Source organism: Apteryx rowi, unplaced genomic scaffold (genome assembly GCF_003343035.1).
Source record: "Apteryx rowi isolate R43461 unplaced genomic scaffold, aptRow1 scaffold_12, whole genome shotgun sequence".
NCBI lineage: Eukaryota > Metazoa > Chordata > Aves > Apterygiformes > Apterygidae > Apteryx > Apteryx rowi.
This window is the reverse complement of record NW_020447419.1, coordinates 6875932-6889739: the sequence shown is the minus strand read 5'-3', so window position 1 is coordinate 6889739 and position 13808 is coordinate 6875932. Positions and strand designations below refer to the sequence as shown.

Below are 13808 nucleotides of genomic sequence, written 5' to 3'. Positions count from 1 at the left end.
ACACATGTATTAAATACAACAATGTAAAATCAATACATATTAAATAAAATACACAAATAGGATGTATACTTTAGGTGATATTTCTTGAGAAATGGATTTTAAACTAATTCTTGCCTATGTCAACTTAGGAGATTGTCTTGTCCTGCCAGACATCTGTATTTGCCACTGAAATATAGAGGAAGAAAAAAGCTTGGCTGTCATCAAAAACAATGAACTGCCACTACTACTATGATGTCACTACGCAGAAGGTAGGTTGCTGTAGGGTTTTTGTTTTGCTTTAATAAGCATTTTCTTATAATTTTAGGAAGAAATTTCCTGTTCCATTCCTAACACAAAACCACAAACACAATTTTGGAAGAAATCATTCTCCATCAAAACAGGTTGAAGTAACGTCTGTGAATTCCAAGTTTTTTTTAGAAAGAGCAGTGAGTAATGCTATTACTTTTATCATATCACACAAGATAAGCAGAAATTAGAACACTATTCCTGTGACTGGCTTTGTAACCGTTGCACATCCTGACTACCAAGAAGTTACGTGACCTGTATTTTCTATTGGGAACCAAAAAAGCCCCACGTGATTAAAGGACATTTTAGGTATTCATTAGCTGACCAAACTGCTGCAACATTAAAACTTCTGTTTCTTGTATCTACACCATCTTACAAGAACTTGGAATTGTCAGGACCTTTGTCAAGAGAACTAAATGAAGAGATATAAAAAAAAAAAGTGTCCTCTTTTAAGGAATTATCAAACTAAGTCCTTGACAATCCAGCCCCATACTCTAGAAAAATGCTTTTTATGACAACTAAAACCAGATTATTTTATGTTTGTTAATCTTGAAATGTTTATTGCATGTTTTCTAACTTTGTGTTTTGTTATAACCTTTTTTAAACTGCTTTCTTCATATGGAGATTTGTTATAATCTCTAGAAAATATTTAGCCAAGTCAGATAAGCCAACTGTATGAGCTGATACCAGCATCAATAACAAAGTGCAGGTTGTTGAAGAATGTAGAATTGTCTAAAAGCACTGAATACTTGATCTGCATCCATGTATTTTCTTTGGCTATCTAGGCAGCAATGTTTACAAAACCAGCTTGACTTTATGCACTAGAGATAATTTACTTTATAAAACAAAAAGCAGAAGCATAAAAGTTTTCAGTCATCTTTGGAAATTTAAAAAATAGTATACGTAAAAGATCAAACAAAACCAAATATATACAATATAAAAATACAATTTTTGCTTTATGAAAGGTACAAGATATGGCTACAATACAAAGAAAATGTTGAGCCATTGGTCACAGCTACAATATTTGAAGATGCTTGTTCCACACTATGGCTGGACTCTGGGTAAGATATCCCCCTGGGGAAATTCCTCAAGTTCAGCATGAAACATCAGTTCTAAAAGAGAGAGAAAAGAATTCTATTTAAAAAGCTTCATCTGAAAACAATTTAATTATGCCAGAAAAGTTCTCTGGCATTTCCCCAAGCCTCCTCCTTTTCTTCCCAGTCAAAAACTCAGTAACAGCAAGAGCCACCACTGTCTCTAAAAACTTGKTGCCCCCAAAACATTAACAGAATTAGCAATGATGTTGACAACAGATCGCATGCAATATCATCCTGCATTCTGCTTAGACACTTAAATAAAATCAGAAAGTAGACTGAGGGACTGTTAAAGTTTTGCAGTTGTCAGACTCATGAAGGAAGTTTTCCATTTACAGACTCATTCATTTTTGTATATACCTGCCCTGTGAATCACAGTATTAAAGTTAGCAACACAGGAACCTGAGACAGAAAGAGTCATGAGTTATACTGCTCACAGCTAGCTGTCACCAAGTAATGTTCTGTTGAAAAATAATACCAAACTGAACTCAAAATACATTCAGCATTTGCAAAAAGGGGCATTAACAACATAAGGAAATTTTCTAAAACATAAGCAGAATAAATAATTTCAAATGTTCAAAATGCTCTTAAAATCAAAATTATTTTTTTCTACAAAGATGACCCACACAGTGTCATGTGTCAAAAATTGCTTCAGCCAGGACAAACAAGTCTTTATTTCCTCATGCCCCTGCCCCCCCAGTTACTACTTTTTCTTTGGAAGACCAAACACAGATACCAGAATCCTAAAAAGCACTTGAAAAGTTACTAGGAGAGAAGATAAAACATATCATTCCTCAACCACAGCACTTCTCAGGACTAGTCTTGAACACAAAACACAGCAGATAAAGCCTGAACAAGAGTCATCAACATTTTGCCTATTAATGTTTCCTACCTTCACTGTGGTCTAGCTCTGGACGGTAAGACAGGAAGATCCAACTTGTCCCAACTAGAATAGATACTACCAAATTCACCACAATCCATGGCTGAAGAATTTCTTCCTCCGTACCTGCCATCCTGGGCAAAGCACATCAAAGGATCGTCAGGGGTTCACTGGTACATACATGTTGCAATAATCATTTCAACAGAGTATCACAACAGTAAACTTGCTAAGCCAGGTGTGAAACCATATGTACTTCTACCATCCTGATGGGTTCGAGTTACAAAGGCCTGGTAAAGAGACTGAATGCCAAAGACATAGACTCAGATAAGAAACCTTATTAACTGACAATGAAAGTCCACTTGCAGATTTCAACAGTGAATTCCTTTCCCTGAACAAGAGACAGAAAATAAAAGTCAAAATGCATAGTCAGCTTCTACTGGGGTGAAAGACACAGCACAATGCAGTAAGTCTATCTTATTTAAAGTACTTCCTCATGAGGCAGCAAGGCAAGTGAACAGCAAGTTAGCAAAGTCTGGCTGGAAGCCAGCATAAGGGCTGTGTACAGATGCTGTAAGGCAGATCATCTAGGGCTTTAAGAAAGTTATGATTTAAATTAGTCTATACCTTTCTTACTGTCATAATACTATCAGTCATATAGGTTGAGGTTTTGTTACTGAAGACTAGGCTTTCCAATAAACTGAACAAACACTTATAAAAGCCATTAAAGAGGAAAACTATAAATACCTAAAACATCAAGTTTTCTTTATTTTACTTCTCCTGGTCTATTTAAAAAACTCATGCTATAAGAGTTTAATTCCATCAGAAAGTGCCAGATTTAAATGGGAGCTCCTAGCATGAAGCAACACTTCACATTTACTGTCATTTGTGTCTGCTAAGCCCTTGCATCCTATTTCTTGGACAGATTATACTATCTCCTCCAAAACCAGCACTGACTCCCAGCAGAATGTTCTGCCCATGGACACAAAAGGGTTACCTCAGTGGAGTCACATTTCCCCAGCAAAAGAGATTCTTAAGTTTTCTGCCAGGCTTGAGGTTTTCAGCATCACTCAGGCAGGCTCTTGCTTGAGGTATAATGGATCTGTGACCAGTATGACAGTCCAACTTCGAGAGTTCTCATTTTTCAGTGAAATTATCAAAAATTCAGGTCAAGCTCACATAAAGACAGGCTTAGAAATGAAATCTTTCATTAGTACTTTTGTACGTATATTATATAACCTTTCAAATCCATGAGTTTGACAAAGATTCCTAAGTGGATTATGCTATAAAGTGAGCTATGCTCTGATTTACAGAAGTGATTTTTTAGTTTCCTACCAGATGCTGCCATTTTCTGAAGGTGGTGTGTAGAGGTTAATTCTGTCACATGTCATCTGCTGGCTCAAGGATAAGATAAGAGCAGCAAAGTACACTGGAAGAAGTGGAATTAGTAGTGTTAGCTATAAACTACAAAAATGCTGTTTCATCATGACACGATAATTATCACATTTTCTTTCCTCTCACTCCACTGCCTCCAATGATACTATCACCTTTAACACATTCTCTCTTCTTCAGCATTCCCTGACCCATCAAAATCTGGTTTCTGCACTTTTGCATCTATTGGCTACATCAAAGGTGGCATCTCACCATTCTCTTTTTTTTGGTAGATCTTTGTTTTGTATTCAGAAGTGGGAAAAGAAATATCTCACTAATAGCCCCACTAATACTTTTAAACCCTAATGCTGAAAAAAACAACATAGCAAAATGTTCAGAGCCCTTGAATGCCATTTTTCTACTACTTAGCAAGTTATTTAACCTGAAAATAACCAGGGAAAAGTTTTCACTGAAAACTTATCCTAGGATTTCTCAATTTACTTTCCTTCGGACAATGTTCTGAACACTTCAGAATACTTACAGAAAGAGGCTATTGCTGCTGGGTCTAGGGTAAGAAAGCCCCTCAGTGCAATGGATGCTTTTGCCAGATCTATCCTGGAGACAAAAAACAAGAGTCATTAACACAGCACAGTAAGATAATAATACCATTACTCCTAGCAGCATTCTACTGTTCTTTTACTTTTTGCAAGATACCTTTTTCTGCTTCTGTTACAGTGCCTCACCATACAGAGCTACATTGCACACACATCAGCAACAATCCTCATTATGCCAAAGAAAAGAAAGGCAGAAACTAAGGAGGATGTTCCGCAAGGCTTGTAGCTTCCACACTGCAGTTCCTTCTGGAACAGGGAGACCTCAGAGAGGTCCAGCCTCCTCTCTAATCGCCACCATTCATTTTGTTGTCCACACCAGCAGCTCAGTTATGCTAATGCAACTGCTCACATAGTTCCTGCTCCTGTACCTAAACTAAGTCAAATGAAGAATAAGTCAGGTCTCCTCCCCGCTGCCACCTAATGAAATAAAAACATCACGATTTTTTTCCATAGAACAGATTTCTCCCCTGGTTCACCATGCTGTTCACCATGCTGCCATGGAAACTGTCACTAAAAGAAACACCTACCAAACTGCTCTGGCAAGCCTTTGATGGCTATATCAATTTACTCTCATTTTGCTCCTCTTTCTGCTCATTCCCACCCTTAAGCCATAAATAATGAAGAAACTTCAGCTGAGCCAGGAAAACTCTTTACCACAGCCATGTTGCAAACCAGACTGGGGAATGGCTACATAGGGAAAGTAACCTGATAGGAACATTACTCTTCCTCCTTCCCTCTCCCCGTCAGCTCTCCTGCCTGGTTCACCTCATGATCATACAAAAAGTACCAGCATACTGAAGCAAGAAAGCAGGCAGCAGACAGAAATGAGTAACAAGGCTTTGAATGCAAAAGTACACTTTTTACCTGTATAGCCAGCCCTCTGTAAAAATCGCACTCCAAGCATATCATATTAAATCATTAACAGAAGATCGAAATGTGCCAGAGTAGAAAGGAACATATTGCACGTGAACTACATATGCCTTTCAAATACAAACATATTTTACCTGTCGAAGGCTGAAACGGTGCTGATAGACAGCAACAAATGGAACAAACTCTGAGCTGGGTACGCTAGCGTCTTATATTGCTGGAGGAGGTTAGAAACCGTGGAAAGCTGATTTCCTGCCAAAATGTAGATAACAATGATGTTCCATACAGCATAGCCAGCAAGGAAGCCATGGGTAAAGAGTCCAATCACCCTGAATGGATAAGAGAACATTAGATGAGTTTAACACCTTGAATTAGTAAAGAACTACAGATGAAAAGCCCTGTGAAACCATCCATTCAACCTTTTTGCCATGACAGGATTGCAGCCATTCACAGATTGTTTTTGAGTGCTTCTCCTGCTCTAGCTTTAAAAATCCTAAGCAATGGGACTTTCACTTTCTCTCTTGACAGACTGCTCCAGTACCTAAGCACTCATTAAAGAAAACCCAGATGTTTTGCTTGATCCTATCATTACTTCATTTTATTACTGCTACAGGAGTCAAATTACATCAGAGAAGCAAAACACCTTGCAAAGCCTCAAATACTTCCCTCCACATTAGATTTTCACAACCTTCAAATAATGATAGAAGCTAAATGCACTCTCCAAATCTGCCTGTAGATTCCAGAGACCACAGCCCTTTTCACTTATGCAAGGCTCTTAAATGTGTCCTTGAGAGACAGTCCAGAATTTCCTCAAACTGTTTTAATGCCTGCCATTATCCTCCTTGATAACAAAGAGCTGAGGAAGAAGCACAAACTTCTAGATGAGATACACTGGGTGCAAGACAATGGCTGTCATCTTCCCGTTCTGTACCACAACATGGCCACATTTGCAAAAACCACTTTTTGTTACTCTGTCCAAACTTAAGACTCAGTCCAGTTTCCCTCCTCCCACTTTTTCACCATGCAAGATTTTTCATTTTGAACTATGTGAATTCAGGTATTTTCTTTCTGATCATATCACAGCCGATGGATGCATCTCATTTTGCAATACATATTCTCTGTAAGCCCCTTTTTATGAATATACAAGAGAAACAAAGATACATCACAATGGTAGAGAAAAGGTGCTAGCCCTCCCCGCCCTCCCTGATTTCTGCTTATTTACATCAAAATGTAAATCTATCAAATACCTGAAACTTCGGTGCACTGAGAGGGCGACATCTCTGGTGGTCCATGAAGCCTTCACATCCATAAGTACGTTAATATTTTCGGTGGTTTTAATCAATTCTGCGCGGTCAGCTGCCTGGAAACGCCCTAAAAGGATAGGGAAGTTGATATTAGAGAGTATTGTTACCTTCCATCATCATTTCTACATTAATACTTAAACTTATTAATGTTAAAATGCTGTGCCAAAAGTTCCATCGAAAGATTTCTTCTCCCCCTTTCTGTCCTCTGCCAGCACACATTCAAATCAGGATGCCTTTGCCAGTGCGCTGCACTCTGGAAGATCAGGCTATGGATGCAAGAATGTGCAAGGCACTTTGAGCAGTTACTCAGTGTTCCCTGCCACAGAGCACACTGCCCCATGAAAGGCTTTTTGCAATATAGCATGGGATTCTGTCTTTCTCCTCAAGGTACTGTGAGAATATTGGGGTCAAATAAGCTCAGTTCTGTCTTATCAAACAATCATTTTCACACACACAATCAAAAAATTAAAACAAACATGCCAGCACAGCAACACTAATGTTCACTGGTGAAAAATTACAATGTATATTTATTTGCAAATAACTTTTGTGCTACAAAAAAATTTTTTTTATTCTCCGCAAAAATATTCACTTTTTTAATATAACAAAAAAAATTAATTACAAAGAATTTACTTACATTACATAAACCACAAGATTTACTTACGATTTTTTTCAACAAACACCTTGCTAACAGGCTGGCTAATCCCAGTAGGAGCAGCAAACACAGGTTGCTGATCTGGCCTCTTTCTGTGCTCATCTTCAATGATGTCTTCCTCCTCCACTTCTAGCTCATTGGAACACTGCATTTCTGGTGGCCGAGGTTTCCTATCATCACAGAACATACAATAGGGCAGAGAAAGAACAGTGACTAAAATTTAAAAGCTTACAACCCCTATGAATACATAACACATCTAACTTGGCTGATAAGAACAGATCAGCCTACTGACATGTATAACACTACCCCCATTTATAGTTTTAAGGACTAAAATTCTCATGGAACTAGTTAACCGAAACCATGAAGTTAACCCTTGAATTTGGGTTGTTTTCTTTTTTTCTTTTCATTTCACTTCCAGTTTGCGTCAAAACACTAAGGTGAGAAGAAATATATAACAAGTGATTAACAATTAGAAAAAATCATACGAACTAATTACAAGGCCAAGAAAGTGGATGTTTTTGGTAGAAAGTAGACTAAATGTTTTAAAGGCTTAGTTCCTGGAGCAGAGGCAAATAAGAAGGATTGGAAAGCACCTAAGTTTCTGATAAAATTAAGAAAAAAAGGGAAAATTAAAGAAAGCAGTTATACATTCTAACTTCTCATGTATGTGACTTAAACATTAGATTTATGCTAATGTGTTCAGAACTGTAATGTACCCAGGTATGTGTTAAACAAACGAGCAAAGTAAGTTGGATCTTAGCCCTGGAAGAAACCACACACACTATGTATTGCAAAGGTTGAATGGCATCATGGACTTCAAGATTTCACATCTTTGCAATGAGACAATGTAAAAAACTTAACCAGGCACATTCACTATCACAGTTATCCTGAATTATAAGCTAGAACTAGCTATAGTAGCTTTTCTCACTTAGTTCTTTTTCTCTGTTTGCGGATCACTGTTTCCTCAGCTTCTGGGACATCCATGCCATTTCCATTCTGAAACAAGGATGCAACATTCTGCTGGGTAAAAGAAGTCTCCGAATCTGAAGATTTAAAATAAGCCACATGAAAATTTCAAAGCTTTTATAGAATAACATATTTACTGATATACATAAGTAGCTATATAAACACAATAGCAAAGAAGTGATGTTCTTCTGAGTTTTGGATGATAGAAAGAAATATATTTCACCACCTCCAAAACTGTATTGCCATTATTTGCATCAGGATCTGTACCCTATGGAAGCCAGAATCAGAAACTGAAATTCTAAGCTACCATTCATCCAGAAATTACGTTCACCTGTTATCCATGCAAGTGCACAGGGTCTGAAGTGTTCTAAACCAAAATGCAAGTTGGCCAATCATATTTCTGTGTTACCAAGTTTTACTCAATCTTCTTTCCTGTCTACAATTTTTTCCACATACCAGGAGGTACTTTCTTCTTCTTGCGTTTCCTCTGAGGAGGGACATCATGAGGTTCAGGAGTTAGGGGCTCGCTGCTTTCAGACTGCCGACGAACAGCTGCTTGCACAATACCATCTGAAATCCAGAAGAAAAACTCCAGCGATTTCAATTCAGAACAGCTGAGAAACAGCTAAGAAAAAGTTGCCCTTTGCATTCCTGTCTCTCACTTCAGCTGCTTTGCAGGAGCTCATCTCTGACGCATATGTTAAAACAATAAACATTGGCTTTCATTTGTATTAGAGCAAAAAAAAAAAAAAAAAGCTTGCCATTACAAATCTAATAATGTTTAATACTGTGACCAAAATGCCTCAAGGAGGGGCAATACGAACGGACTGATCAATCATTCCTGTTAAAAAATAACTAGAGAGAATTAGGCATGCACATCTTTGACAGGGAGAAAGAGCTGTGCCCCAAGGAAAGCTGGATCACAACCAAAGCTGTAAAACCAGCAAGACTTGGAATTTTTCACTCCTTGGCCAAGAAATTTATACAAGGCATCTACGCCTTGTGCAGAACTTCTCCATTTGCCCACTTACAGCTGAGATGAAAAGTATTGGCCAGAAATATAAGACCTGGGAAACAAATGCGATAAGTAAGAATATACAAGGTGATAACCAGCAGTCCTTCTTTCACTCTGACAGTTTCTTGTAGGTATCCAAGAAGTGGCATAATTCCCATTCAGGTCTGCAACAGAGCACTAATTGAAAGGAATCTAACACAGGAAAGAACTGTGCCTCTATATTTTTCCTTTCTACATGCAAAGATTATCAAGCAAAGTTCAAGGAAAATTAACATAGCAGTTTGTTACAAGTTGATACACACAGCTAGACAGATAAGCACTAAGGCAAAATGGTGTAACATTACAGGGAAATTTAAATGCTAAACAAACAACACGAGAGTAAAAGAGACAGAGGAAAGAACAACTTCAAAGAATGTCTACCCCATTCCAAGAGATGAATTACTAGGCTTTGGAGGAACTAATTTTCCACGAGAGGTTTACATGAAATTTTGTGTATTCTAGCAGCAGTAGCATCAATTTGCATGATTTGGGGTAAAAAGACAAAGCTGCTTGCCCATTTTATGCCACATCTACCTTTTTCTAGCCCTTTCAGGTACGGCAGTTTTTATGATAACAACTGAATCTTTCTTGTCTTTACTTCAAACACAGGTTTTCCCATGTTTTACAGAGTTTTACTGTGCTCAAATGAAAAATTAACCACCAAAGTATTGGCCAAAAGTCAAGGAAGACTTTGTATCATCATTCAGCTCACTGAAAACAACACTAAACAAAACCTGATCCTCAGGAAACCCTGCTAGCAACAGCTGTACCTGTTAGTTACATACAAAGATCTTTCAGTGAGTTTTGATCAGGTAAAGGAGGCTTATTCATCAAAATGTTTTAGGGCCCCAAGTCAACTGTTTTAGAGAAATCCAGTAGATTCTATCAACACATTTTGCTTTAATGAAACAGAGATCAGACTTGTAATCTTGCTTAAAAGCATATGCTTGTTTTACAGACCAATTTTCTGTAAAATACAAAGCTCTGGTACTAGTCATATTTTAGAGTCTTAGCTCTTAACTTGTGACTTTATTTGGCCAAAGACTGAAATCCAGCCAGCTGTGTTTAAATTAGCTTGTTCTTAGTTTATTCAAAAATCCAAGCACTTAATAGCATATTCAATATCAAAAGCAGCTCACAGCTGGGAATATCTGTTCAATGAAGGATCCAAAAATTTTAGAAAGGGAAAAAAAAGCAGGAATAAAAATTAAAGGCATTTTTTTCAGTACAGTATCAAGATTTGCTGTATTAACAGTACTGGAAATGGATCTGTGGAGGAAGAGGGGGATGGAACAAGATACTTGAGTCAGTGTTACAGATTTGTTCTAAAACAGCTTTGGGGGGGTAAATCAGTCTATCGACATAAAATCAATTATAGTAACTTAGGCAAGAAGAACACTATTTCAGAAGTAGAGTACAAAGCTGAGAACTCTGCCTCTGTCAGAAGCTTGGCTACAGCGCAGGTCTCACCCGCGATTCCAAACCCCGTTTTCAGTCTTGGCAGGATCTTACCTAATGGAGTCTTTCCTTTGGGCTTCCTTTTTTTTGGACGACTGAGAGGAATTTCATCTGTAGAACATAAAATACAATTACAGCTGCCCAGCATGGAGAAATCTCCATTCTGCTGCTAGCCAAAAAAGAGAGTCCTCTTACAACTGAAGACATCTTTCACCTTTTGCAGATAACATAGCAATTCACCAATTCATACAAGCAGGGAGAATACAAGAGATGGCAGGAAAACAGAGGATAAGAAATCTTTGAGTGCAACAGAGGCTAAATAAGCACATACATGTGCAATAAATGAAAAACTGAAAGATTCAAAATAATGCTCTGAGCAATAAACTTGTTTAGCGCATAGTGACAACATTCCAGTTACACTCATTCAGTACAGAAATAAACAGTGAAGAGAACAAACAAAAACACTAGACAATTCTGACAGTGACAGCACAGACACCCAGGCAGTTCAAAAAATTATCAGCCTGCATTAAGGAAAAGCACAGGGACCAAACTTTAAAGAGAGGATGAAGTGACATCAAAAGGAACTATTAATGCTTATAATTCTCTTTAATGTTAAAATAACTCACCTTGGCTTCCACTTCACATTTCCACATTTAAGGAGGAAAGCGTAGAAGAGCAATGTAAAAGGAACAAAGAAGAGAAGAAAATTAGTTTTGAATCAATCACAATTCACAAAGGTGTTAAATTCACACTCGCCTTTTCTCATTTGTTTGTGATTCATTCCCTTACTCCCGCTCCTTTTCCTTTTTATGAGCAATTCCATACAACCGGGTTAAGGGTACTAAACAATCATCAAGACTCAAGTTTGTTCATGACGATGCACAATTTCTTGATTGGTTAGCTGTGGATCAGATTAAAAGCTTTAATCACCTGACTATTTAATTAGAATTTGCCTTACTGCCTGATATGTAACAGACCAACAAAAGAAGTTATGAAACATTTGAACACATATGTTACTAAAAGCAGGAACGCTGTTTTTATGTGACCCATCATAAACACCAAATTTGCCTTCAGATACTTTGAAGGACTTCTGATGTACTACATCACAAAACCTGTATAATTGCCTTTCCTTCCACACTATCCACTAGGATGCTGAAAATGAAAAGCCCGTATTTCTCCTTATATTGTGTCATACTGCTATGCACCTCCAAACCTATCCAAGAATACCTAATCTTATTTTAAAAGTCTTCGTCCAGAAGGGCTCATGATTCAAATATACAAGAGAACATGAAGATACAAGGAAGGAAGGAAGAGGAGAAAAGGAGATTGAAAAGAGGGACATTAACAACTTAATTATTAACTGCAGTAGATGTTAATAAATCTGAAGCAGCCATCTGTCTGAGATTTTTTTAATAGAATTACTTGTCCAAGTAATAAAAATGAAATGATATAATAAAGTTTCTCTGCCTCTGTAAAACTTTAAAATGTTTTTGTATTCCTTGTAAGGGGGTCTGGGACAACAAATTAGCAAGAAAAGGAAACATTTTTAAAGCCTTTATGACTACTCAGATGTTTATTAAGTTTTTTTTTTTTCTTCATTTCATCACCTTTAAAAACCACTGCAGTACACAACTATTATCAATTCCATAGGATGAACTGATCTTACCTTGGCACTGGAGGGAGGGCACGAGGGGGGCACTGCAAGAGAAGGGACAGAGACAAAAGACAACTTCTGTCAGTGTGAAATCACCTCTGAGTGCCTGTTAAACCACTTAACGGAAAACAGCTGTTTCCAGGTATGGTCAAAACACACTAGGTAGGTTTAACTTCTTATGCTTTAGCTTCTTATGATAAACATCTCATACATGAGTGAATACGTGAGAAAATACTGAGAAACTCCTGAACGGGGGTGATATATAAATGTGCACAGTACTACTGAGGAATAATATGATGCTTTTATCTGAATTTGGATGGGCACTGCATTAGGGATATGCATCTAATAAACATATACGAGGTGCAGCTTGCATTTCAAGTTCGCTTGAAGAATTTTTGCATTTCATATAAGACATTCACAGGAAAGCTTATTAGTCATTCTATTTAAATATTAACATACTGCAATAATTTAGTAGCAATATACTTGCACAGTATATAGCATGAGCTGAGATTTTTTTTTACTAATGAAGATGTAAATTCATAATTACAGAAGAAGAATATTCAATAATGAGCAATAAAAAGGAAACAAGCTTATTTATTAATTTAAAAGATTTTAAATATAATTTTGAAAATAAGTATGCCTTGTTAGCAATCTGAAACCCAGCTCTCACACTAGATAATTCTCTCTCATCTAGGAAGAGGAAGGCAGCTTACTTTCAGATTATGTGTTATGTAATTGTATCAGAAAAGTATAGAGGAAGAAATATTTGCCACGCTCCAAAACACAACTAGAAATAAATAAGGCTGCGAGACTGATGACTCAGAGATCCACAAACTTACCACTTGTTTCTTTCCCATATCATTTGAAGCGGCTCCCTGAAAGAGGCACTGTGAACTGCTCCCTGCTCCTCACGCTGCTTACTCTGAACCCCAGCTAATTCTCAACTAAAAATAAGCTTCCAACAGCCAGGATTAGCTGGAGGTGAACCTTCCTGTCCCTGGGCGAGGGCCCAGTACTGCTCCCATTTAAATCGACAGCAATTTGCTGTGGCAGTTTTCCACGATAGCAAGAGCAGGTCCTTAATGTCACCCGCACTGAAAAGCCCATGGCCGGATATGCTGGTAAAGCGAGCAATTTTCACTCGTGTTTGTTTACCTGCTGCAAACGCGAGACCCTGCGCAAGKGCGGGATGGCGGGATGAGGCCTCCAGCCTCCGCGCTGGGTTTTGGTGCTGCCGCCAGCAAGCGCGGCTCGCGGAGGGAGGGGCCGCGCGGAGCCGCTCGGCGCTGCACGCAGGGGCACCCGGGGCGCGGCGCGGCCTGAGAGAGCTTCGCCCCGCAGCCCACCGCTTGGTCGCTGCCGGTGCTTTCGCGGCGCTGATTACCAAGTTTCTAGCACGGTCAGTACTTTTGAGCATTAAAGCCTGGAAACATCTCCGCAGCATTCAGCGACTGTGCAGCAGTGTAACGCGTGCCATTACCTCCCGCGAAGCGCCTGGAAAGCAGAGGCGAGCGGCCGGCGGCGGACAGGGCTCCGCGCCCCTGCGGAAGCGCCGCCGAGCTCCGCAGCGCCTCCGCCCGCCACAGCGCTGCCCCGAACAACGAGCGCCCGC

The 13808-nt window shown here is 38.7% G+C and overlaps 1 protein-coding gene across 7 annotated transcripts; it reads right to left on the bottom strand.

Moving 5' to 3' along the window:
- Positions 1-1215: 1215 nt before the first annotated feature.
- TMEM237 (transmembrane protein 237) lies at positions 1216-13435 on the bottom strand. Of its 7 annotated transcripts, XR_003256984.1 has the most exons (14): positions 13036-13435; positions 12209-12240; positions 11169-11179; positions 10597-10653; positions 8487-8600; positions 7993-8107; positions 7074-7234; positions 6356-6479; positions 5246-5437; positions 4169-4242; positions 3592-3685; positions 3254-3446; positions 2593-2647; positions 2326-2393 (listed from the first exon to the last, which is right to left on the bottom strand). XR_003256984.1 is itself a non-coding variant. In XM_026087404.1 (13 exons), exons 1-13 carry the CDS (start codon positions 13051-13053, stop codon positions 1330-1332), a joined length of 1182 nt encoding a protein of 393 aa, XP_025943189.1. In that variant the 5' UTR covers positions 13054-13433; the 3' UTR covers positions 1216-1329. The 7 variants fall into 7 exon arrangements, 3 of the variants coding, with proteins under 3 accessions (XP_025943189.1, XP_025943224.1, XP_025943198.1); XM_026087404.1 differs by lacking the exons at positions 2593-2647; positions 3254-3446 and adding an exon at positions 1216-1397 and having other exon boundaries at positions 2272-2393; positions 13036-13433; XR_003256981.1 differs by having other exon boundaries at positions 2301-2647.
- Positions 13436-13808: the final 373 nt, after the last annotated feature.